Source organism: Myotis davidii, unplaced genomic scaffold (genome assembly GCF_000327345.1).
Source record: "Myotis davidii unplaced genomic scaffold, ASM32734v1 scaffold235, whole genome shotgun sequence".
Classification (NCBI taxonomy): Eukaryota; Metazoa; Chordata; class Mammalia; order Chiroptera; family Vespertilionidae; genus Myotis; species Myotis davidii.
Genome location: NW_006287462.1, coordinates 1,266,886 through 1,291,221, shown reverse-complemented (window position 1 = coordinate 1,291,221; position 24,336 = coordinate 1,266,886). Strand labels below are relative to the sequence as shown.

Here is a 24,336-nt window from a genome sequence, read left to right as displayed (position 1 = left end):
TTGGCCCCTCTTGCTTTTAGAGAGTCATTCACCCACCAGCGCAGGTAGGACGGTGTTTACTTTCATAGATCTCTGCAGGCTACCTCGGTACAAAGGAGCTCTCCGGTGTAGTTTGGAATAGGAGTGCATTTCAAAAACATGTCACGGAGTTTCTTACCTCCCCAAGGATCCTAATGCCCTTTAGTGATGACCATGTACTTTTAAAAATTCATCAATGTGCTGCTGGCTCTCTGTGAATAGAGTGGGCAGAGCTAACCGGACAATGAAGAAGTCTTGTTTCTAAAGGTAGTTGGGAATTGAGCAGGAGTATGTAAGTGCAATCCCCTTGAGTTACGAAGTCAGCATAAGTTATTTATTTGAAGAAAGGTCTTTTCTTTCCCCCATGTGAGCTTGTAGGTTAGACCAAACCACCATTACATATCTTCTTGAGATGAGAACTTTGGGAGTTCCTGTGTCTAATTTTTCCAAGTATTTGACGTCCTGGGGTTGGGGGAGCAGAGAGAAATTCGTCTCTGTCCTCTTTTCCATGATTCACCAAGTCTGTCCATGCCTTAGGCAGAGGGGCCATCCTGCTCTAAGTCAATATCGTAGTTACCTATTCTTCAATTGTCTGCTTTCCTTTTCCAACAAGTTGAAAATACTGGGGCTGCTGGGTAATTCACCGTTCATAGCTCTCGGATGATTTTAGTTTGGGGAAGATTTTTATGATTTCACAAGAGAAAAACAGGACAAAAATGTCATTTTAACATACAAATAGTGAAATCTTCCCATAGCCAGAGTTAAATTATTTTTTAAAAATGCATATTTTATTGATATCAGAGAGGGAGGAAGGAAGAAGGAGAGAAAATCATTGACTGACTGCCTCCTACACACCCCCTGCTAGGGATCGAGCCTGCAACCTGGGCAGGTGCCATAACAGGGAATCAAACCATGACCTCCTGGTTCATAGGTTGATGCTCAACCACTGAGCAACACCAGCCCATCACAGAGTTAAAATACTTTTTGCTTATCTCTAATTTTCACTCCACTCTGAGTTATTGAGTATATTTTTATTAGATGAAGTTCAATAGTCCAAAAAGTAGAAGATAAAATACAACCCTGGGTTTTGAAAGTACTATATTTTTAATTCAAGTATAAGAAGGATAGCATATAGCCATGGAATGTTTATGTAAGTCCTTTTCCAGAATTATAGAAGTTTGCATATTTTTACTGAAACGTGCTTATATCACTTAGTGAAATGCAATTGTAATATTGTTTTATAATACTGTTAAAAGGCAAATTTGTAACACAGATTAATACCTTAGGCCTAAAGATTTTTGTTTTAACCTCTAGATACCCAAGATGACAAGGAAAGAGTTAAAAAATATGGAGCATTTATAAGTACCCTTTCAGGGGTCAACCGAGCAACATTGGCAGCTATAATTGAACACCTTTACAGGTGGGTGGATTCATGAATTTTCTAATTTATCTTAAACCTGCCACTTGATAAGTCATTATTTCTGAATTTAAAGTACTGTGGTTCACTTTCTACACGTGACTGCAAATCGCTCACTCAATCTTAAGAATGGTTTCAAAGTGAAATTCCCACTAACTATCACTTTAGTGTCTCTGTAATTAGGGTGCATTTCAAATAAATAGCACTAGAGAGTTTCTTAAAATGAGTTAAACATTATCATATATAGCATCCTCAAGTGCAGAAGCAAGAATTTGAAAACTCATTTAAGAGGGAAGCCGGAGAAGAGAAGGAAGTCCAGGGGCCAGGCTTCTTTAGCAGGAGGACTCTTCCTAAACTCTTATTTCTTCTTCATCAGTTTGCATCTAACCTGCCTCTGATATGTTAGTGTCAGACTGTGGATCAGATGAGGACACTTTAAGAGCCAAACGCATTTTCCATGTCAGGGCATGTAGTCCTCTGCATGTGGGAGGGTAGGAGGAGGATATAATGCTAGCTTGAGAAATGGCACCTAAAGGAAGAGGATGTTTGAAAATAACCTTTCAGGTTAAAACCAAAGGTTTGTTTTGCTATCAGCGAAAATTAATTACAAAAACCTCACTAAGTATAAATATTGCTTAAGGAATATATTCCTGCATGGACGCTACACTCACTTGAATGAATTCCTGTGAAGCTGAATTCTGCTCACAGTCCTTCGTGTGGAGTCAGTATTCAGAAATCCTCCACAATTCTTTGTCTCTTCACCTTTTCCAGCTACCGCTTCTCATGCATGTAAACTCTGTTACTGTAAAACTAATTTTCTTTCTGCGCCATATAAATATAGTCCTTATAGTCCTATCTTTGTGCCTGTGAGACATCGGGGCAGATTATTTTTTCTTCAAACATTTTAATAGTGGCCAGGTGCCTACAGTTTATTAATGAGTTACATATCATTATTCTTATCATTCTTCATTCAGATTTGAATTTGAAATAATGAATTCCTTCCCATCTTTCCTCTCGCTCTCCTTTTCTTCAACTAACATATATTTTTACCTCCTATTGTGTACAAGTCAATGCCTATTCAAAGTCCATGTGAATAGAAATATTTGATAATCTATAATAATAAAAGTGTAATATGCTAATTAGACCGGACATCCTTCTGTCTGACTTTCTGGATGAAGCTGCGGCAGCAGGGGGCTGAGGCACAGGCAGCCACGGTGGCGGCAAGGGCCGAGCCCCTTGCATGAATTTCATGCATTGGGCCTCTAGTAATATATAAATGACAAATAAAATCCTAAGTCTGCTATTCCCAAACTGAGCACCAAGGAGTCCTGGGACTTCACAGTGACCTCGTGGGGTGCTATAGTGCATTGTATGTTTCCTAAGGAAGCACAGCCACATCAGGACAGATTTTATGACAGAGAATTTTAGCATGAGGCATGTGTTTATAGTGGAGGCGTTGATGCATTCATTGTGTGTTGAGGTCCAGAGATACTTCTGATTTAAAGACACACGAACTGGGCATGAAATGAGCGAAGTGTGTTTTCTAAGAAATAGGTGTTCTGGGAGACAAGATGGTTTGTGGTTGTCTGGCAGGAGGTTGTGAAAGGCTCTGTCCATCATGGAAAAACATGTTGGATTTTATTCCTTGAAGTGATCAGGAGTGACTGATTAAATCTGCTTTAGGATAATAACCCCCACACTGGGATGGGTTGGGAAGAGGTTAGAGTAGAGGCAGAGAAACTAATCAGGAAACAGTTTCCTCGGGCTTCTGCTGAGAAGGCCTGAGTGAGAAGACACTGAGCAAGTGGAGTAGGGAACCCTGGGGGATGCTAACCTGTGGGAGCTGAGAAATAAAGGAAAATACTGTGTTGTACATACTCTTGCCAGAAATGAAGGCAGCTTCTGAAAGTAGAGAGAGATGAAGAGTACCAAAAGAGAGTACTTTTTGCAGAAGGAAGTCTCGAGAAAGGTGGTGATGTCTGATAGTGTCGTCAGAAGTTTGAGGTCAGTTTGGATAGGTTCAGGTTGATCGAACACTTAATTCCATCTTTTCTCTAGAAAAAAGATCACTTCCCCATGACTAACATCTCCTTAATTCCATTCACAAGATAGTCATTGTGCACGGTAGTGTGGTTAAAGCAGCAGTCTCCGACTATAAGATGCTTGAATTCTAGAAACAGAGGCAGACTTGCTGGCACTTTTCCAGATGTTCACACCATAGTGTGGTAAGAGTACAGAAGTGGTTGTGAGAGGGGTGTCCACAGTTACTACATTCTTCTCTATCAACTTGTAATTCTTTGTACATCTTGTAAATCCTATAGGATGAAGGCACTTGCTCCCTCTCTGCTATGTCATTTGTCATTTTTTTTTTGTTTCTTACATTATCATATGTATTCCTGTCATGTTTACTCACTTTTTGTACCTACTAGGATCTCTGTTCTTACAGGCAGGTGTACCTTCCTTAGTCTTGCTTATTCTTTTGATGGAGTTGGTCTCCCTTGTATAGTATGTGTCCGTAAAGTTTGCAGGTGTCATCAGGCTATTAAGCAGCTGCTATATGTACAGCCAGTGTCAAATAGGGAGCATTAATAGGTACTTCCCTGTGCATGACTTCGTGTTCTCACCTCAGGCATTTTTATCAGTGTAAATGTTCTTTTATTTTGGTGATGACCATATAATTTTTCCTTCATCTTTTTGAACTTACATTTGTTACTACTTTAAATGATCTTTACAGGACTCAAGTGTGGTCTACTGATTGAGAGATTTGACTCCTATTCACTTCTCTTCATTAGAAGAAGACATTCTTGGTTATTATATTCAAGAAAAGTGTAGTTGTGTCTTTAAATTAGGTATTTGTTTTGAGAGCTAATATCCTATTTTGAATAACCATACAGACTTAGCTGCCAGGTCTATTTCTCACTTAATAATACACTTTCTGGGACATTCAGCCCAGCCCTGAACACACTGAATTTGGAACTCTCTACTCTATACCTCCTGACTCACCTTTCTTGCCTTGTTTCCTTTTTACCCGCCACCCCCTTTTCCCTCTTTCATTTATGCTTCAGGCCCATGGGTCTTTTCATGCTATTCTGCAAGCATACCTTTATGGCTTAGCCGTAGGTTGTCCCGTTATCTGGAGTTGTTTGAATACTCTAAATCAACACTCACCTACTACTTTTTAACTTGTAGTGATATTCTTGAACAGTAGTTTTTTTCTTATGTTCTTAACCACACTGTTAGCTACCTGGAAGAAAGTAGAGGAAGCAAACCCAGGCTTTGGAACTGTAGGATGTACCGAGATCTTTACATCACCACTGTGCCCTTTGTATCTGAGACCTTCAATATCTGTTAAAATGATAAATGAGTATTATGACTTATAGTTCTATGAAACTTTCAAATAGAAGTGTGTCATAATGAGCTCCGCTTTTCTTCAACAGGGTTCAGAAGTGCTCAGAAATCAATCACATGAACGCCCATAATTTGGCCTTAGTCTTTTCATCCTGTTTGTTTCAAACTAGGGGACAAACTAGTGAAGAAGTGAATGTAATCGAGGACTTAATTAACAATTATGTTGAAATATTTGAGGTAAATATTTTATATCATGTTCTCATAAAAATAGTTTTCTTGTTACTGTTTGCAAGCAAAAATATGTATTTTAGGATGTTTTTATTCAGATCTTTATGAATATTTAAAAATAAAGACAAAGTATTAGTTATATTTGATCTTTAATTTTTTAGATACAGCTAGCTTTTGAAAGTATAGTCATTGATTTAAACATTGATTTAAACTTTTAAAGCTGTTTTACCATCTGGTGTCTGTTGGGCAGAATATTTTTATTTTCAGTGTTTTTATGTGTGTTTTTTTCCCTACTCAGTATGTGTGTATGCACTAAGTATGTGTACTTAGAGGTGTGAAATTATGAATTTACAAATTCAGTAATAAATGCCAGGCTGTTAAATTTTGCAGTTGAAAGTGTTTCCATGTTTTCTTTTCACTGTGCACTGAATTGGAAAAAATGAAAATTCTGAAATATTGCTCTGTGGGCTTTACTAAGTCATCTCTGTTCTAATTATTTGACTTTTCAGTTTGCTATTTTATGAAGTTAATATTTTCATGTTTCATTAGAAAACTGTTAGTATGGGGATGGTTTCTTAGCTCAAAGACATACAAATAGAGGAAGCAAACCCAGGCTTTGGAACTGTAGGATATACCGAGATCTAGCACCATTATTATTTCTGGCATCTCAGTTTTATCATTATCCTATTTGAGTATTCCATTAAATGGTGTTTTATAAGATGCCTTGTTTTCCACGGCTATAGGTACACCAGATGAAATGAAACGGGTTAATGTAATAGGTTACTACTTGTAAAGCTCTTACATTCTTATAATAACTGATCACAATATTCCTTAGCAAAAGGAAGGAAACTGTATTTTAATAAAGGAAAATAACCGTTTGTATCTTAATTTATATAGGAAAGGACACCAGAGCTGTCGGGTTCTCTTTGATCTTCTTTTTATTTCTTTCTATATGTGTTCACTGTTTTTGATCAACAGCAACCTCTGTGCAATAATTCTGATGCTGAGAAATGAAAGAATTAGGAAAAAGTGTGTGGCTTTTGCATGCTATCTTTATTTTTTATATGTGTACTGTTTCGTTGATTAAAACATAAATGGCTGTCTTCATGGGTTTGTTAAATCCAACTTTAAATGGTGGAAATTTCAAAAGCACTTAATAAATATTTTCGTTTGAGAAATGAGTCTTGTCTCTCAACCTACATAGACTCCACAAACCAGTCATCTGCCCCTTTGCTTGTTAAACTGCCTCGGCAAAGGGGCTTCCATTGATGGGCTCTGTAGCCTGAAGCAGCAGCATCATAAGCTGTTCTGACCTTTACGCAGCTCTGTGTGGTTGGCTTTAAGTCTGCCCTCGCTGTGCGGACCTGCACGGATTGAGATGGCCATTCTCATTTACTTTTACTTGTTGGTCTTTACATTCCTGAAGAAGCTTATGTGAGGATGAGTACCATCACTCCATGTATTTTATTAGAATGTCCCAAATTATATTTTAAACAGGTTAAAGAAGACCAAGTCAAACAAATGGACATAGAAAATAGCTTTATTACCAAGTGGAAAGACACTCAAGTGAGTAGTAATAGTTAGATCTCCAGAGAATAAAAAGAATTTTTCAAAAAAAAAACCAAAAACTTCCATTGTAAGTAGATACATTTGTTGTGTTTATTGTCAAGTTTCTATTTGAAGCAAAGTAAAATTAATGGGCAAGGAGACCCAACATAAAAATAGTTACGTAATTCAGCAGCATGATATGCATAGATGCAAAATGCCGAAGTTCATTCATGTAAATTTTTCAAAATATAAAAGGAAAAAATCAGTGTTAATCTTATCAGACTATCCTTTAAAAAAATCAGTTTTTATTTATAAAAGCACTATTGAAAATGTCAGTGGATTTCACAGAAAGCATTTAAAGCCAAAAATACTAGAGTAAATTGAAAATTCAGACTCCCTAGTGATTCTATCCATTCCAATTTTGAACATATAAATTATTTCTTATATGCTTTTGCTTTGCCTGCTCTTGGATGATTGTATCAGTGGGAATGTTTCATGTGATCTCTGTAACATATGCTAATTTATGTCTAAAGTTGACGTTTCTAGATCTTCTCTCGTTTTCCTCACTCCTGTTATATTGGCTTTGTGTGTTCACGCTGCCCTACACTTTTCCAGGATGCCTCTCTCCTTTTTTGAAGGCTGTTCATTGGCCTTGCTTAAAATTGATCTTTAATCCTCTTTACTGGATGTTTCTTTGTTACTAATGTTGTGGCCCCTCCCCATAATAAAGAAACAGAATTTCTGGAGGATGAGGCCCAGAAATCAGGATTTTAAAAAGATTCCCAGGTGATTCTAATGTGCAGCCAAGGTTGAGAACCACTGTTGTGGAGGATTCAGGGTACCAGTGTAAATAATAGAAATCGGTCTAATATATTCTGCTTATTAGATGCACTCAGAGAATGAGGCAAATGCTGCCTTATTAGTCAAACCTTAAATCCACCTCAGTACTGAACGATCCTCTCCTAATTAGAGAGGCCACCTGAGCCATCATTCTGTATGAAGGAGATGAGGACAAGCCTTCATTCCGGTGCCTACATCCCTGAGTACCAACGCTCTGAAACTGATTTCCTAAAGGAGTCTTTCCTCCCTTTTGACCCAAAGTAATTAACGCAGCCTGCAGGGGAGTTAGCTGTAACACTCAAAACCTGGCTCGTTATTAGCTCGTTCTCTTGGGTTCTTGCTTGTTGGGGAAGAGTTTCATTCATGAACTTAGGGCTTGTGTGAGCCCAAGAGATCTTCTTTGACAGCATTATCTGTGCTGTTTTACATAAAGCACGAGGGCGCCTCTACATTTTTATATTCAAAGTACTTCTTCCATATTCATAGTACAATAAGGGAATGAGTCTGGAATGTGTTTCTACTTCCGTATAAGACAGAAGAACAAAATATTATCTGTAAAATAGAATAATTGGGGGAGGAAAGTAGCAGTGTTTGGAAAAATCTCTTATTCGCTTGTGTTTTTCTCTGTTTCCTCCAGCTCTCCTCTGGAGTATTTTTCTGACAGTGTCTCTGTCTTATCCCTGCTCAACTTTCTTAGCTGGGCTTGTTTTTGGCTTCACTCTATGAGTTTGTGGTGTTTGCTTTTTTAATTTTTAAAGAAGTGTCCTTCCTGGAGAGTTGTTTATGCAAGCACAATGAAAAGTTAAATGTCACCTGTATTTCCTCTCCCCTAGGATTTTTGTACAGCATCAAAAGTGAGAAAGGAAAATGGGAAATCAGCTTTTCTAAACCTACAGTGTCAAAATAATTAAGAACTCATTTCCAAAGTACATTTTTAATGTTTGCCCCACAGATTTACTCAGTAGGTTTTACTCTGAGGCAAATTTAACTTCAGAATGATCCTTTCTCCATTAAAGATTAGAGGATGGATATTATTTCCAAGTGGTTATACACTTAAGGGAATTTCTGGAAAAAGCTACTGAAAATATGTAGAGATTCGTGTGGTTCTTTAACTTTCATGTTATATTGTCAATCCATGACGATATCTTATTCTTTTTATATTCTGGCTTGTATCTTCTTCACTTAGAATGTCTTCTCAGGTACAATAGTGACCCAAAATGCCACTAATGCTTGGCTAAAGAGAATTAAAAATGTATCTTTATTATCTACCTTATTACTTCACTTCCATTTTTTTCTTTCCAAATATACTTTTTCTATTTGTAGTTTTAATACAAATCTAACCTAATTTACTCTCAGATTTCAATTTTTGGACATATTATCTCTGAAAATTTAGCAGGAGATATTTTAGTCTACCAATTTTCTTAATTGTTAGTATTAGATCCATACTATAGCTTAGAGCAGAATTCTATATGGCTCATTTTATGTTCTTATTTTGTTGAACAGCTTCTGTTTTCGTAGCAAACATAATTTCATTCTAGCCAGATTCATTATTTCTGTAAGAATATGAGGGTGTTTGAGGACTCTCACTCTTCAGTAAGAGAGAAAAAGCCTTACACTGACTTGCTGATTGTAACATTTCTGTACATTCCTTGTCCTTAATCCACCATATCTGGTGGATGGGTACCATCATGCTCTTACTGGAGATTGGCTTCTTTTATTATTATAAAATATTTAGAGATAGGACTGGGACTTTGTCATGGTGTTGTATGTGTGTTCTTGCAGCAGACTTACACTTGCTCTCTTCACATCTGCCCTTTTCCAGGTTTCCCAGGCTGGAGACCTGTTAACTGAAGTGTATGTGGAGAGGAAGGAGCCGGACTGCAGTATTATAATCCGGGTGAGTCCAAGAGATGGAGGCAAAGACCACTGTTGGAAATTGCAGGTGTTAGAATGAATTTACATGTTCTGAATTGTTTATTGTTTCTCAATAGCTAATGTTACTTGTCCATTTCAAACCACGACTGATACAGGATGGACTTTTCAAACCAGTTTCTTCTGGGAATTCCATGTTTCAGTCATCTGCGAAGGGCACATCTCATGTGCTTTCAGTTAAGGTTAGGATTTTTTGTAGGTACTAGAAAACAACCTTAGCTTACATTTTTGCTCCGTTTCTTCTTAGGTTCTTAACTTTAGGCAAGTTACTTATTCTATTTGCGCCTCTATCTTCTCACCTGTAAAGTGAGGAAAAAGTACAGTATTTACATTGTAGCATTGATATGAGGCCTCAGTAAGCCAGTACATGTAGAACACTTAGCAAATTGCTCGACACACAAGTGTTTAATAACTATTGTTATTATTATTATTCTCCCACCCTTGTACCCTGTACTTTGGCTTTTAGTCTACCAATTTCCTTGAGTATTGGATAACTCCGTTCTTTCCTAAAACTATTATTCATTTTTGTTAAGGAATTAAGAAAATCCTTGTTGTGCTATCATAACTAGCACTTAGTCTGCCTTGGAAGAATAACCGTGGTATTTCAAATTCCTACTCAGTAGGAATACAGTCTCTGTCTAAGGAATAGACATTCCGCCGTGTAGCAGGAGAGATTCAGCTTAATCTTCTTATCTTTTTTCAAAGTTAAAGATTAACTTGATATTAGATATTTCTGGACTTCAGTTTTGTTAAACGTGTATCATCTTTTGTTTGTTTATGTATGTTTAATAATTACGTGTTCTGACTATGTAGCACTGGTAGCCTTCCTTTGATCATGGAACTGATCTGTGATCATAGGCTTTGGTCACATCATATTCCTTATGCTGTCACAGGTGGTGATAATAGGGAACCAGAGGAACCCATACAGGTTAATCAGCACAATTCCAATGTGAGAGTTGGTATTCACAGCCCATGACTTAATTCCACCCACACCTGAACTCTTTAGTAAGCTCAGTTTAATCTTAATAAATAATGAAAGCCATAATAGAAGGTAGTACAGCTGAGCACAGTTTTGTTATTTTAAGTACAGTATTTAGACAAAGGACTGTCCAGTTTCACCTTGCAAATTTTCTTTAAAAACATTGCAAAAAAAAAAAAACTACACAAAAATAAATGTTAACATTTGCTTAATGCTTAAGCCTTTGCCAAAAATCTTTTAAGTTGCATTTATCTCAGCTGATCATTACCTCCATCCAAGCAGGTAATGTCCCAAGTTTATAAGAATAGAAACTGGGAATTAATAAGCATTAAGTCCAGGACACAAACCTGGATCATCATATTCCAAACCTGATGTTCATTCCACTGACTTGGATGTTCTTTAGAAAAACGATTTCCCATGTATCCCTCCTGGAATTGTAGGTGTTCTGAAGAGGGGCGCTGGGTTTTCCCTGAGACAAAGAATGGAGTTGAGGCACATGTTTTATTGATTATTTTGCAAGTTTGGTTTCTCAGTAATTTATTATTTTAAGAAAAGGCTATACTGAAAGAAAAATTAAAGCTATTCAGATGAACAACATCATTAAAAATATTAACCTAATGTTTTTACTGCTTAAAGTTCTCTACTTTCCCCAGATACTGTCTTTTGTTGTGTTTTTTTGTTTGTTTATTTTGCCTTTAAGTTTATACTGTATTGGGCTTTTCTAAGTGGAAAACAGTGGACTTCATGTATAATTAATGTATTCCAAAGAAAGTACTGGATTCCACAAAGCCCAAAAGATAGACCATAGGAGTTACCTGTAATGAAAAATACGTATATTGTTTATACGTGTGCAATATGCTTATAATCAATAATGAACTGGAGAAATGGGAGCACATTTCTAAGAAATTTTAAAACACTTAGTTTACTGAAAATGAGCAGTTAGAATATTCTAACGCTTAAAACATCTTTTATTTGTTTAACATTGTAACTAAATTCTCATGGAAGAAAGCCGGCTTGCTTTTGGCCGGTATGAATTTCAGATTAGCATAAACAAAAACGGGAAGAAACAAATCAGAAATCCCCAAAGTTCCTGAAGAAGGCGGTGTGCGTGTGCGGCGGCCTGAGGCTTTGGGTCTTGTAGAGCTGGCCCCAGACTGGCACTGCAGACCCTGTCCTGTGCCCGGAAATCTTGGCTCCACGCTTTGGTATCCCACCATCTGTCACTTGGCAGGACAGGGCACACCACAGGCCACTACAACCCTGGGGCTCTTTGGCATGGCAGACAGCAGTCAACTGTGCATAATTTAGGCATCAGGCTGAATAATAAACCAAGCCACTGTGAACTCTTGATTATAGAGCTGACGAGTGAAAAGTCTTACCCCTGGGAGGCCATTGGATTTGCTGCCTTGTAACAGTCTTTGCATGTGTGACTAGGTATAGTCTTCCCTCTGAGTAACCTAACTGCTCACTCAGTGAAAAAAAAAAAATCTTCCTGTCAGAGGGAAGGTAGGGGACGGTGGGGGTAAGGGGGAGAGATCAACCAAAGGACTTGTATGCATGCATATAAGCCTAACCAATGGACACAGACAACAGCGGGGGAGGGCATAGGTGGGGGGTTGGGAGGTAATGAGGGGATGAGGACACATAAGTAATAAAATATATATATTAAATAAATAAATAAATAATTCTTCCTGATTATGTCTATGTTGTAATAACTTTTTAAAATTATGTGTTTTCTTTTTATTGATTTTGGAGAGAAGGACAGAGAGAGAGAATCATTGATCAGCCTTCTGCACATCCCCTACTGGAGAGCAAGCCTGCAACCCAGGCCTGTGCCCTGACCCAGAATTGATGGGTCGATGCTCATGATTCATGGGTTGGTGCTCAACCGCTGAGACAAATCAGCCGGGCCAAAGTTGCAATAACTTCTTGCACTCACATTGAAATGTATTTTATGAGAAGATCTGAATAGGCTATCTTTTCTATGTGCTTAGAGCAGCTGGTTAAACATGCAGAGAAGAAACTTGGGGTATCATAACATGTGCATGGCGAGTATTATCATCCTAGCATCAGGCTGTGCCTGGGTCTGACATATATTTTAAAAGGGTTTTGCCTCTTTTACAGATATCTCCTGTGATGGAAGCAGAAGAATTAACTAATGATATGTTAGCATTAAAAAATATTATTCCTACCCCAGGTGATCTCTGGGCCACATTTGAAGTCATTGAAAATGAAGAGCTAGGTAAGTGATTTTCATACCAGTTATTCTTAAATTCCTTCACTGTAGAGAAATGCTGTTTTTGTGACATCATTGCTAAATTTTATGTTATTCTGATGATTATCATTATGAATCCCCTATGCGTCAGTGCATGTGCCGATACATGTAATTGTCACTTGAGGTTGCCCTCCTATGCTTTTATTCATCAAAATAATTGGATTATTTTATTGACTCTAAAAATATAGTGCAAAGCATTGGGCATCTATGTTGCTGCCTTAGGAAATAAGGCTTTTGTTTATAAGGAAAAGCAGTTTCATTTGTAACAATATTCTAAATGTCACCACCACCGTCCACATTACTCCTCTACGCTACTAACTGAACAAAAAGAATGTTGATTTAAAAGATTATTTATTATTTTAAAAAATGATTTGCTTTCAGACTATCGGGACCCTATTTTGTCAACATTTTTCTTTTCATACATCTCTTTAATGGAGTGGATAGATGTTTTGTCATCTCTTATCTCAGTTGTGCAAATATAAGGAGAGCTTTTAAAACCCCTCAACTACTTCAGTAGTAAAGTGCTGAATAAGCCTAACATTCTAATGACATAGTTTGGTTTCAAAGACCTCTAGGAAAATAAAAAATAAGATGCAGAATGTCTTTGTGCTTTGACCATCTGTCTAGCTGATACCTACTAAGGTCTTGGGACCCTGTCAAGCATAGCTGTCGAACTGCCAACCGTAAAATGTTGCCACTGCAAGCTCAGGATAAAAATGAAAATTCAACGTTGAAATACCCCATCGGGTACTATGAGGAATGTTGTAATCAAATTAGAACAAAATGGGATTATCACGTAGTTTCTTTCATTACTCCATTCTTGATGTTTTTAGGCCGTCATTTTTTTAAATCATGCACAGTTCTTTAAGAATCTTATTTGTAGCTCTGGCTGGTGTTTCTTAGTGGTTAGAGTGTCAACCCATGCACCAAAAGATTGAGGGTTCGATTCCTGGTTGAGGACTTGATTCCTGGTTAAGGGCATGTACCTGGGTTGCAGGTTCTCTCCCTGGCCCTGGTTGGAGGAGGCCACAGATCGATGTGTATGTCTCACATCTATGTTCCTCTCTCTCATTCTCTTTCTCTCTCTCTCTCTCTCTCTCTCTCTCTCCCTCTCCCTCTCTCTACCGCTCTCCCTCTCCCTCTCCCTCTCCCTCTCCCTCTCTCTTCCCCCTCCCTTTCTCCCTTCTACTCTCTCCAAAAACCATTGGAAAAAATATCCTCGGATGAGGATTAACAGTAACAAAAACATCTCATTTGTATTAAAATGTTAATTGGCAATATTCACTGTCAAGAGTCAGTGACTCTGATGCTTTGGTGTTGGTCCACCTGCGTCTCCTCCCCAGGCAGGGTCAGGCTTTCCCTCTCACAGAAAGTGTTCTGGCAGATGACTCCCGTGGCCACCCACCCCCAATGCCAAGTCTGATGGCTTTGCTGCAGGCTTCACAGCACTTTTCCTTTTTGTGGCATTTATTGTTAATGACCATTCCCCTTTTCTGGCCCTCTGATTATCGTCAATTCTTCTTCCTTTGTCTCCTAAGAGGTGAGTTTCTGCTGCTCTGATCTCCTTTGCCATCTTTTCTCATTTGACATGTTCTTTATAGATAAGGTTCTTCCATTCTTTGTGTTTGACTAACACGTGTGAGGGGGTGTTCCCTGAATGTTCTTTACTCTTTCTCCATCTGACCTCCTTTAATATGCAGACTAAGGTTTTAGTGCACTTTGTTCTGTCTTTCTTTATAGAGCCCATCACATGGACTCATCTTTTTCAATGGGAGCTCGGACGCATCTCTCTCAATGGGAGCTCATCAGAAGGAAGGAGGAACTCTCTTTTTCTATCTCTAGCATTGGGCACAGTGCCTAAAACGTAGTTTCCATACAATTAAAATCTCTTGCACAAGCGAAGCACAATTTTGCATCACTATATGGATTAATGGTGGTAGAGTCTTTGATTTTTGATGTTTAATTTTAAGGCGAGGGGCTAGGTTATCAACTCCACCATATTTGTGAATAAAAGGCAACTGTTGGCATTACTGCCAGGATTACCTTTCTAAATCACAAATAGGATCATATTGCTCCATCATTTAAAATTGTTCCTCTCATTATTTACTCATTGCCTATCCTTTCTGCAAGATCCAGCTCAAATGCCTCTTCTCCATGATGATACTTGGATAAACATAGTTCTCACTTGTCTTTTTCTGATTATATGCTTGTCCTATATAATAAAAGCCTAATATGCTAAGTGTCCAGTTGGCCATTCAACCAATCAAAGTGTAATATGCTAATTATTTGCTAAGGCCGCTCAAATGCTCACTATGACATGCACTGACCACCAGGGGGCAGACACTCCAACTGGTAGGTTAGCTTGCAGCTGTGGTCCAGCTGATTGGGACTGAGCGAGATGGACTGGACACTCCCTGGAGCCCTCCCCAAGTCCCTCCCTGGCTGGCCAAACTCCTCTGTCTCTCCCCGGCCCTGATCGTGCACCAGTGGGGTCCCTCAGCCTGGCCTGCACACTCTTGCAATCCGGGACCCCCTCAGGGGATGTCAGAGAGCCAGTGTTGGCCTGATCCCACAAGGGGAGTGCCTCTCAGCCAGAAGCTGGGCTCATGGCTGGCAGGCGCAATGGTGGTGACAGGAGTCTCTCCTGCCTCTATGGCAGTGCTAAGGATGTCTGACTGACGGCTTAGGCCCGCAGGGAGTGGGCCTAAGCTGTCAATCAGACATCCCCCGAGGGCTCCCAGATCCTCTAGTAGATCTATAATACTGTGTACTGTCTGATTATTGAATAGTAGTATGTATACATCGGGCTCTGCCCTAGACCACATGTTCTTTAGGACCTTTATATCTCTCACTGTCTCTAGCATAGTGCATTGATGTGGAACACATCCTGCAAATATCTTGTTAACTGAGGTGGCACCTGAAATAGATGTATTCTGAACCTGAGTGACCTGGATTGTTGCTTCTTGGACAAATGTATCGAAATGCCGCAGGCACGTAAAAAATGATTTCTGCTTGTAGATGAGCAACTCCTAGGATATCTCAGGGCCCTGGTGAGGCCTGAGACAGCAGATTGTCTCCTGCTTGCCTCTGTATCTGTTGTGTTTCTTGGAGATCCACCGCACGATAAGGAATCAAGAATTTGGGGGTAGGCATCGTCTCCCTACCACCCTGTCCTCTCAAGGGTTGAGTCAAAGCATGCCCCTCTGTCACAGCATGGGGGCCCTGTATCTTTGGGCATCAGTCCTCCCGACTAAGAGGAGCAAGCAGAATGCATGAGGGTAAGAAGGAGATTGTAATAAACTTAGAAATACTGTCTTTAAATTTCATCTTGGAAAATGAAGGGCTTGCTTACCCTGGAAATGACTGAGTATTGGCTTGCATGTGACAATGAGTACATCACAAATGGTACAGGTGGGTTGGGGTGGGGTTGTTGTTATTTTGTTGCTCTTTTGGCTACTTGTCTAATAAAAAAAAAGTTATCTTGTTGGAGCTATAAAAAGAGTAGGAGTCCTCAAGTTGTTTTGATATGTGCATGTCCAAATATATAATCAAAGGAACACCCCATATACCTCAAGGAAGAATACATTTGATGGAGTGCAGAATTCAGATTTGGCAAGGTTTTAATGTTGGGTCAGCTGTTCAAGTAGAAACGCCAGCCGAGAAAACGAAGATGGTTTTCCCAGCTTTTAGAGGAACAAAGTGAGGAGCCCAAAGGGGCCTGTAATTATGTTGGCTTCCTGAAGCAGACGGAGCCGTGGCTCCACCTGACCTCCTGAAATGTTAAAAGCTTTATTGCTGGAAACATGCAGGGAGCATAAAGCGAAATATGAAAAGAAGATGAAGGTGAAGGCATTGGCAGTCACAAGATTGCAGCTGATAGGAGTGTCAGCAGGGGATCGGTGCCTTTTCCAATGTAAATACAAATCCTCCAAGTACGCAGGTAACTGAGGATACATGAATACACGGATAAATAAGTGAACCAGAAGTGCTGGGTTTTACTTTAGGTGTCTGCAAATTTTAAAGCAACAGTCTCTGCCCTGTCATATCCAGTGCCTACTTTGTATAATAATTATTCTTTAAGATTCCCTTTACTCTCTTGAGATAATCTATTATACTTACCATTTTTTAATTAAATCTTTATTGTTCAGATTATTACAGTTGTTCCTCTTTTTCCCCCCTATAGCTCCCCTCCACCCGGTTCCCACCCCACCCTCTGCCCTTACCCCCCCCCACTGTCCTTATCCATAGGTGTATGATTTTTGTCCAGTCTCTTCCTGCACCCCCCACACCCCTACCACCACCACCACCCCGAGAATATAGCACCCTAATTATAATATAAAATGAGAAAGGAGAATGTCTAGTAGAACATATAACTGCCGACACACTTGTGTATGGTCAGAGGTAATGAAAATGGATTCCACACCTGTGTGAACTTCTCAGGGATGTGCCGGCTCCAATGCAGACTGCTGTAAGCATGTCAGTTTGTGGCTCACACATCAGTGGAAGCATTGCTATTGTTGGTGAAGTGGTGTCTTAGTCCATTTGGGCTGTTATAACAGAATTACACAGCCTGGGTGGCTTATAAACTACAGACAGTTATTTCTCACAGCTCTGGAGGCTGAGAAGTCCAAGGTCAAGGTGCTGGCAGATTTGGTGTCTGGAGAGAGAGATCAGCTTCCCAGGACCCAGAGGGCTGACTTCTCTCTCATTTCTCACATGGTGGGAGGAAGCTTTGTGAGTCTCTTTCATAAGGGCACCTGTCCCATTCGTGAGGACTCTGCCTCCCAAAGGTGCTGCCTCCTAATACCATCACACTGGGGATTCGGTGTCAACCTAACAATTTTTTTTTGCAAGGGGAGGGGGGGGTGGTAGGGGGGCGGACAGACATTCAGACGCTCACAAGCGGTGAACAATTCCTAGAAAGTTCTGACAAAGCATGATCGTTTTCTTCCCATATGGTAGTCAGATTCATGGAAAAAAATACATCAGGTTAAAACCATAGAACATATTTTGAGAATTTATATGCATAAAGCAGAGAGTCTAGGCTCAGTTAATTTATAAGTAGGTTTTCACTCTCACTGCCTGGTGGGACGCTTGAAATTACAACACCATTAATGCCACTGAATTGTACATGTAAAATGTGTACATAAAGTGGTACATGTGAAAAGGGCAGATTTTATGTTCTCTGTGTCTGACGACAGTTAACAAATGGTCGAAAGAACAAAAAAATAACTTTTTAAAAGAACTGTTAAAAAATGTTGTATTGGATAGAGAAGAAGTCTTCCTTCGTCCCATCTCCTGAGAGAGGCCAAGCATCCTTGACCCACTGCTGCCAGTCGTTAGACAAGCTGACACCCGCCCTGGGAGAGGCTGTTACCTTCATCAAGAGCTTCTCTTCTAAAGGGTGCTCTTATTTTAATGCTTCACCCTAAAACTGAGCCTGTCCTCTGCTGGGATAGCCCCATATTCTGTAGGTCCTTGACTTGCTGAAAAACAGTAACTTACATTGAGAAGGGCCTCATTGAAATGGCTTTTTCACCGAGCAGATCAAGCTTGTGAGACACTTTCTGTGCAGCAGTATCACAGTGAAATGTTTTGCTAATTCTTCCTCAGAGCTGCTCTGATACAGAAGATCTGTTCATTGTTCATTGGGGTCCCGTCCAGCCCTTCCCTTGATTGACACAACGTGTAGTCGCCCTCTAATTATATGGACAGGACGGGGACAGACTTGCACCACTCGAAGTTTGGCACTAAGACTTTAATTATTGGGGAAGTCATAGTTGTCTAGGGAAATCCTGTGTCATTATCACCAGAAATTTAACCACAATACCTATAATTTCAAGTGAAAAATGGATAGTTCTCGTTTTAACAAGGGCGGCCAGGTATTTTTCTGTAAACAAGGTTTGAAACTATTAATAATGTGATTTACCTAGCTAACTTCCTCCATAACCTGTTCTTAAGTAACTACACTGAATTTTCAGCAATTTTTATGCTATGGATAATACATAAATGAGTTATTTCTAATAATAACTTAATGCCAGATCATTTACACACCATATAATCTATCATGATAGATGATTGTGAATGTAACTATCCATAAAATTATTTGTAGGCATTCATTTATTCAAATACTTTTTTGGTGGTGTCTAGGTTTTTCTATATAAAGTTTTATGTCACCTGGCAATAGTGACAGTTTTTCTTCTTACTTTCCAACTTGGATACATTTTTATTTATTTTTCTTATCTGATTCCTGTGGCTATGACTTCAAATTATAATTAGTTTTATTTTTAAATACAGCTCAATTGAATTATAACCTCTATTAATAGAAGACTACCAATTAATTATAGCTTTGGCAAATTATGGGCAATTATGATCTTTGCCAAACCTATTGCAAAATTATTTGAAGAAAAGCAAGATTGCTGTAGCATAAAATATTTTCTTTAGTTTCACAAAGAATTATATTCTGCCTGTTGATCCACTTACAGATATTTTCCATTAATTATAGTCCACCATAGAAACTCATAAGGTACTTCATTACTCAAATATTTATTGAACATCTATTATATACATACTCAGCACTCTACTGTGTACAGGGATATATTTGTAAACAAGAGGGAGATAAATCTTAAAGATCTGTGGCCCAGTTGCTCTTCTTTCTTTCCCCTCCCTTTCTCCCTCTCTCCCTCCCTTCTTTCTTTCCTTCCTTCCTTCCTTCCTTCTATCCATCCATCCAACATCCACCCATTATTTCTTTCTTCCTTATTTGAATTGCCATCATCATTGGCTTGCTCCAATAAACACAGAATGCAGAACTGCATTACATTGTACTGAATAGTAAGCAAAAATCTGGTATTTACATTGGAGGCAGAAAATTTGTTTTCTTCTTCTGTGGACCTGAGGTTGCTGATAAGTTCTGGAATGCCTGTGGTCATAGCAGGGCAGACTAGTAACTACACTGAATTTTCAGCAATTTGTATGCTATGGAATATGTTAAGAGGAATATTATCTATTTGGTTGTCATACTTGTGATTTTATCACCAATTAAAATATCATGGCTCATATGTGATTATGATATAAACAGATTCTTTCTTGTTTGTCATTGCCATTCCTACTTTAACCAAAATGAAAAGCTCAAATTCTGTGTGCTTTACAGTTAGAAGGGTGTGAAAGAGTTGAATTGACTTACGTTTGGTGATTTTATTGGGGAAGCTACATCAGCATCTTCCTGTTAGAGCTTCTGTTCTTGCTGTTTCAATTATACTATTTTTAGTGTACTGTGAAAGGATTGAATTTTTCCCCCAATATATGCTTTTGTTGTAACTTTTTATTAAATGATTGGCATATTTTGATCAGCAAAAAACTTTTCTATGAGGCTTTCATTATAATGGTAAAATCTATTTTTTAACTCAGTGCTAAGAACTTCTCATGCATTAAAAAATATGATTGCCTAAAACAAAATGTATATGGATGAGTATTTATCAAGGAGAAATCTTTAAGAGGTCATTAACTTCTGGTTTTTGCTTCTTTATATCAACAGTTAATGTATAATATTGTCACATAATGTTTCTAATTGATGTTTCCACCAATAGTTAAACATAGATTAACTATTAGAATATTTATTGATTGTTTTCATATGATCTCTGTTGAAGTTATATTTTATGATTTTATATTAATTGACTACGAATATCAGCTATAAGTTCACTATTGATCAGAAATTATAATATGCTAATCTTTAGGATTAATTTATATTATCACTTGCTACTGGACAAGAGTAATTTTGCTAGTCTTTTCACAATTATTTAATTGCATGTGAAAAATAGACAGATTTCCATAAGCAAACCAGAATGTTGCTTTAAATTCAAAAGAAGGTACTGTAAGCACGGCCAGTGTTGCTCAGTGGTGAGCATCAACCTATGAACCAGGAGGTCATGGTTTGATTCCCGGTCAGGGCACGTGACTGGGTTGTAGGCTTGATCCCCAAAGGGGTGCATGTAGGAGGCAGCTGATCAATGATTCCCTCTCGTCATTGATGTTCCTATTTCTCTGTTCCTCTCCCTTCCTCTCTGAAATCAATAAACACATATTTAAAAAGATAAAAAAAGAAGATAGTATAAGATACTGATTTTTTATATATAAGGTTAGCATTATTTCTGAAATTTTATCTAAAGGATAGCATCTGTGATTTTTTAAAAAAATCATTGTGCAAACCACAAATGTTCCTGATAGATTCATTTATGCAGTAAATTTTATTATATACTGGTGTTCTAGGTGTTAACAGTCCCTTTTATGTAGTCTTAATGCTATATTTGTGTAACAAGCTATGATTATGCTTATTGTTGAATACAGATTTTTTAAAGGATTTAAAGAATGTGTAATTATAAAAAATGATATTTTAACTTGCTTTGGTTTTACTTTGCAGAGCGCCCTCTTCACTACACAGAAAATGTGTTGGAGCAGGTGCTTCGGTGGAGCTCATTAGCTGAGCCTGGCTCTGCTTATCTCGTGGTGAAGAGGTTTTTAACCACCGACACCATCAGACACTATAACGGTAGGTGCTGCTGTTATCTCACATTGCAACTCTGACGGAAAGTTCAAGTGGTTGAAGGATAGTGACTACAGCACAAGTGGCATTTGCAAATGTCAAAAGTAAAAATGAGTAGCTAACTGCAGATCCCGCTGACATAGTATTGTCCAAGAGGAGGAAGAGCAGGTATGTGCACAGGAGTGCCATGTGCCAGAGTCAGGTTCCCTGAAGCCTAGCGCTATGGTAATAGTTGGCTCATCGGATGGTACCAAGTTAACGTTTTTGGAAGGGACGGTTTATGTTGGAAGGGCTTCTTGCCATACTTCACTGTTTTTCTGATGTTCAGATAGCTGGTGAACCTTCTTCCTGAATTATGAAGTTCTCTGGGTATCCAGTGGCTCTCAGGGGTGGGGCAGTATTGTCTCCCAGGGGACATTTGGCAATGTTTGGAGACATTTCTGACTGTCACAGCTGGGTGGGGTGGTGCTTCAGGTCTTTAGTGGGAGACAAAAGGTATGCCACTAAGCATCCTACAGTCCACAGCACAGCTCTTTACAACTAAGGATTATCTGCCCCAAATGTCAACGGTCCCCATGCTGAGAATTTCTGATTTAGATAATCTGTGAAATCTGTTCTAGTTCTTAAATTCTGTAGTTTTCATTGTAACACTGAGATAAAGAACAATTATGGAGCTTAGGAACCAAGTCCTGTCAACATTATGAAACACATGTAATAAGTTCTTGTGGTTTCTTTTCTTTTAGAAAATCAGCCAACTTGTCAGGTAAATGTATAGTGTTTTCCGGTGAGAATATTCTAGTATTCCTCTAAATGTCTAATTCTTCCATGCTGCGAAACACTTGAAACCCACACTTAGACGTAGTACACTTAGACATAATACCTCAGCTCTTGTTTGAATGTTAATGGGCTGGCTTTGTGAATACAAATAGACAAAAATAGGATCTTAAAAGGCTGTGGTGTAAATTGAGGTTTTGTGCAGGTGGAGTGAAAAATAATCCAAATAAGGAGACCATTATGTTCTGTTGGTCTTGGGGGGGCGAGGAGATAGAGCAGGTTGAGAGCAATGACATTTGAATTAAACTCTTTATGCTGATTAAAGACAAGAAGAATGGTAGTGTGACTGAACATGGGCTCTGCCCACAAGCTGGGTAGGAAGACGGGGCAGTATAATGATGCCTCCCATACTCCTGTGCCTTCCTGGGGTTGTGAGTGTGTCCTTCTGTTGTGAAAGCATCATGCCTTTATAAGGTCTAGACCGACACCTTGCGTAAGAGCTGGAGAACCCCAGAGTGGAGGCAGGCTTACTGGTCAGTGACAGTTTTAGGATTTGGATGAAGCATTCTCTAGAGTAACTTTGGTGTTACTCTCGTGTCTCATTCCTTCCTCGAACAGGGTGGAGCTGAAGCACATACCTGCCCTTGCGCTATTCCTGCCTCAGTTTGCCAAACCAACATGCAGCTTATCATATCTATACTTCTTCCTACCAGGAAACGGTCTCATTGCATGAACAACATCAGGTTTTAGTGTAACACTGTCAGCAAGTACATTAATTGGACCATTTCACATTAGTAGTTATTGTATTTTGGGTCAAATAGAGGAGTACCTATGAAGTACATTTTTAAAATACTCTTTATAGTTTTCTAGCCAACAAAATATGTATAAATGTTGTTCATTAGAGCTTGATTTATATTTAGATTGCCAAAGCAAAACAATCGCTTTCACTGTGGTGGTTCTGCATCTGTGTGGATTTAGGATGACCCCTTTAAATCGGCTCTGGCCTGTGGTTTGTGTGTGTGCGTGTGTTTTTAAATCAACTTCTTAAGTAATGATTTTTGTCCCCTATACTTGTGTATTATAGCAGCCTGGCATTTAGAAGCACGTTTTATGGGATATACGTGGTGATAGATTTTCAGGGAGTTAGATGTTCAATCTGCTTTGTCTCTGTCTTGGCAAATGTCTCCTAAATCAATCACAATGACCACCAACTCCAGAATCATTGCTTCGTTCCATACATCCACTTAAACTTGGCATCTGAAAGGAAAATAATGAGAGTAAATGGAATGTGATGTCTCTGTCAGTTCGTTAGAAATATTGGCGTCACCTCAGAAATACATTGCTCTTCGCAGTAAGATGCAATAAGGTTAGCTATTTCTCTCGCTGAAGGTTTTCTTTTTCTAAGCTGGGGCCCAAGTAGAAGTCAGCTAAGTTTGAAACTAGGGTGGTTGGCTGCAGCCACGTTCTCTCTCAGTAAAACAATAGCTAATGCGTTAACATTTTTTGAAGCATTGAGTAGCAATAACCTTTGCACCCTGTCCACGCAAACGTGACACCTAGTTGCCACAAATTTTACTCTCTGTCCACCTAACATTATTCCAACTATATATTTACACACAAAAATATCTCTGTGACTTGCATTTTATTAATTGCATTGTTACAGGAGAATTAAACTTCCCTGTCGCTCGTAGGAGTGAGGTATAGGTTCTTAGGAAATGGCTGAAAGAATTTTCAGAAGCCCCGACAGGCGGAGGTGGAAGAAGGCTTTATTTGGTGAAGTTATGTCTCTCAGGTTCCAAAGTCCCCTGCCCCTTAAGCCAGTCCCGGAAAAGGTGCAGCTGGGGCTCCAGCAGAGCCAGAAGCCAGGCCATGTCCAGAGCTTCCCTTCCATGTTGTAGCCGGTGTGGCTCAGCACCCACACTCATTAAAGTCCATTAGTCCCTGTGGGGAGCAGCCCCACACGGCTGTGAGCCCCTGCCACAGGAGTCACAGGACCCAGCATGTGAGAGAGAAGAGTGAGAACTTCCATTGTTTGAAGTGTATTCAGGTTTCATGTGCTTGCAGTGGCCATGCCCATTTTGACCACTAATTTGTTTCTGGCTGTGATGGGCAGATAGGCAGGCACCTTTCCACATCACTCAGACCTTACTGGGCATGGTCCCTTCCCCCATCACTCAGTGGGGAGCAGACTTGGAAAGTGTCAGATGCAGCTTTTGGGCAAAGCTGTGTAAATGGCATGCCTGCCTCTAGTCTTCCCTTTCCTCCTTTCCTGTAATTACCAGGTTATTACAACGGCATCCATGTGATAGTTGTTTATTAATGTCATAAATTCTAAGCATATCCTTTCGATTGACATGTTTTCACCACCTTCATGCTAAATGAAGAATTTTTATCAAATAATACGTTTGGAGGTTTAGGAGTGTTAGTTTTCTGAG

The 24,336-nt window shown here is 39.1% G+C and overlaps 1 protein-coding gene across 1 annotated transcript in view; it reads left to right on the top strand.

Annotated features, from left to right (window-relative positions):
* The window catches only part of ARAP2 (ArfGAP with RhoGAP domain, ankyrin repeat and PH domain 2), a 159,180-nt gene that overhangs the window by 109,997 nt on the left and 24,847 nt on the right, over nucleotides 1-24,336 (top strand). Inside the window, exons 23-28 of the mRNA XM_006759331.2 lie at nucleotides 1,333-1,438; nucleotides 4,873-5,020; nucleotides 6,509-6,577; nucleotides 9,222-9,296; nucleotides 12,435-12,552; nucleotides 21,005-21,133. Coding sequence (XP_006759394.1) covers nucleotides 1,333-1,438; nucleotides 4,873-5,020; nucleotides 6,509-6,577; nucleotides 9,222-9,296; nucleotides 12,435-12,552; nucleotides 21,005-21,133 — 645 coding nt within the window. The remainder of the gene's footprint in view (nucleotides 1-1,332; nucleotides 1,439-4,872; nucleotides 5,021-6,508; nucleotides 6,578-9,221; nucleotides 9,297-12,434; nucleotides 12,553-21,004; nucleotides 21,134-24,336) is intronic.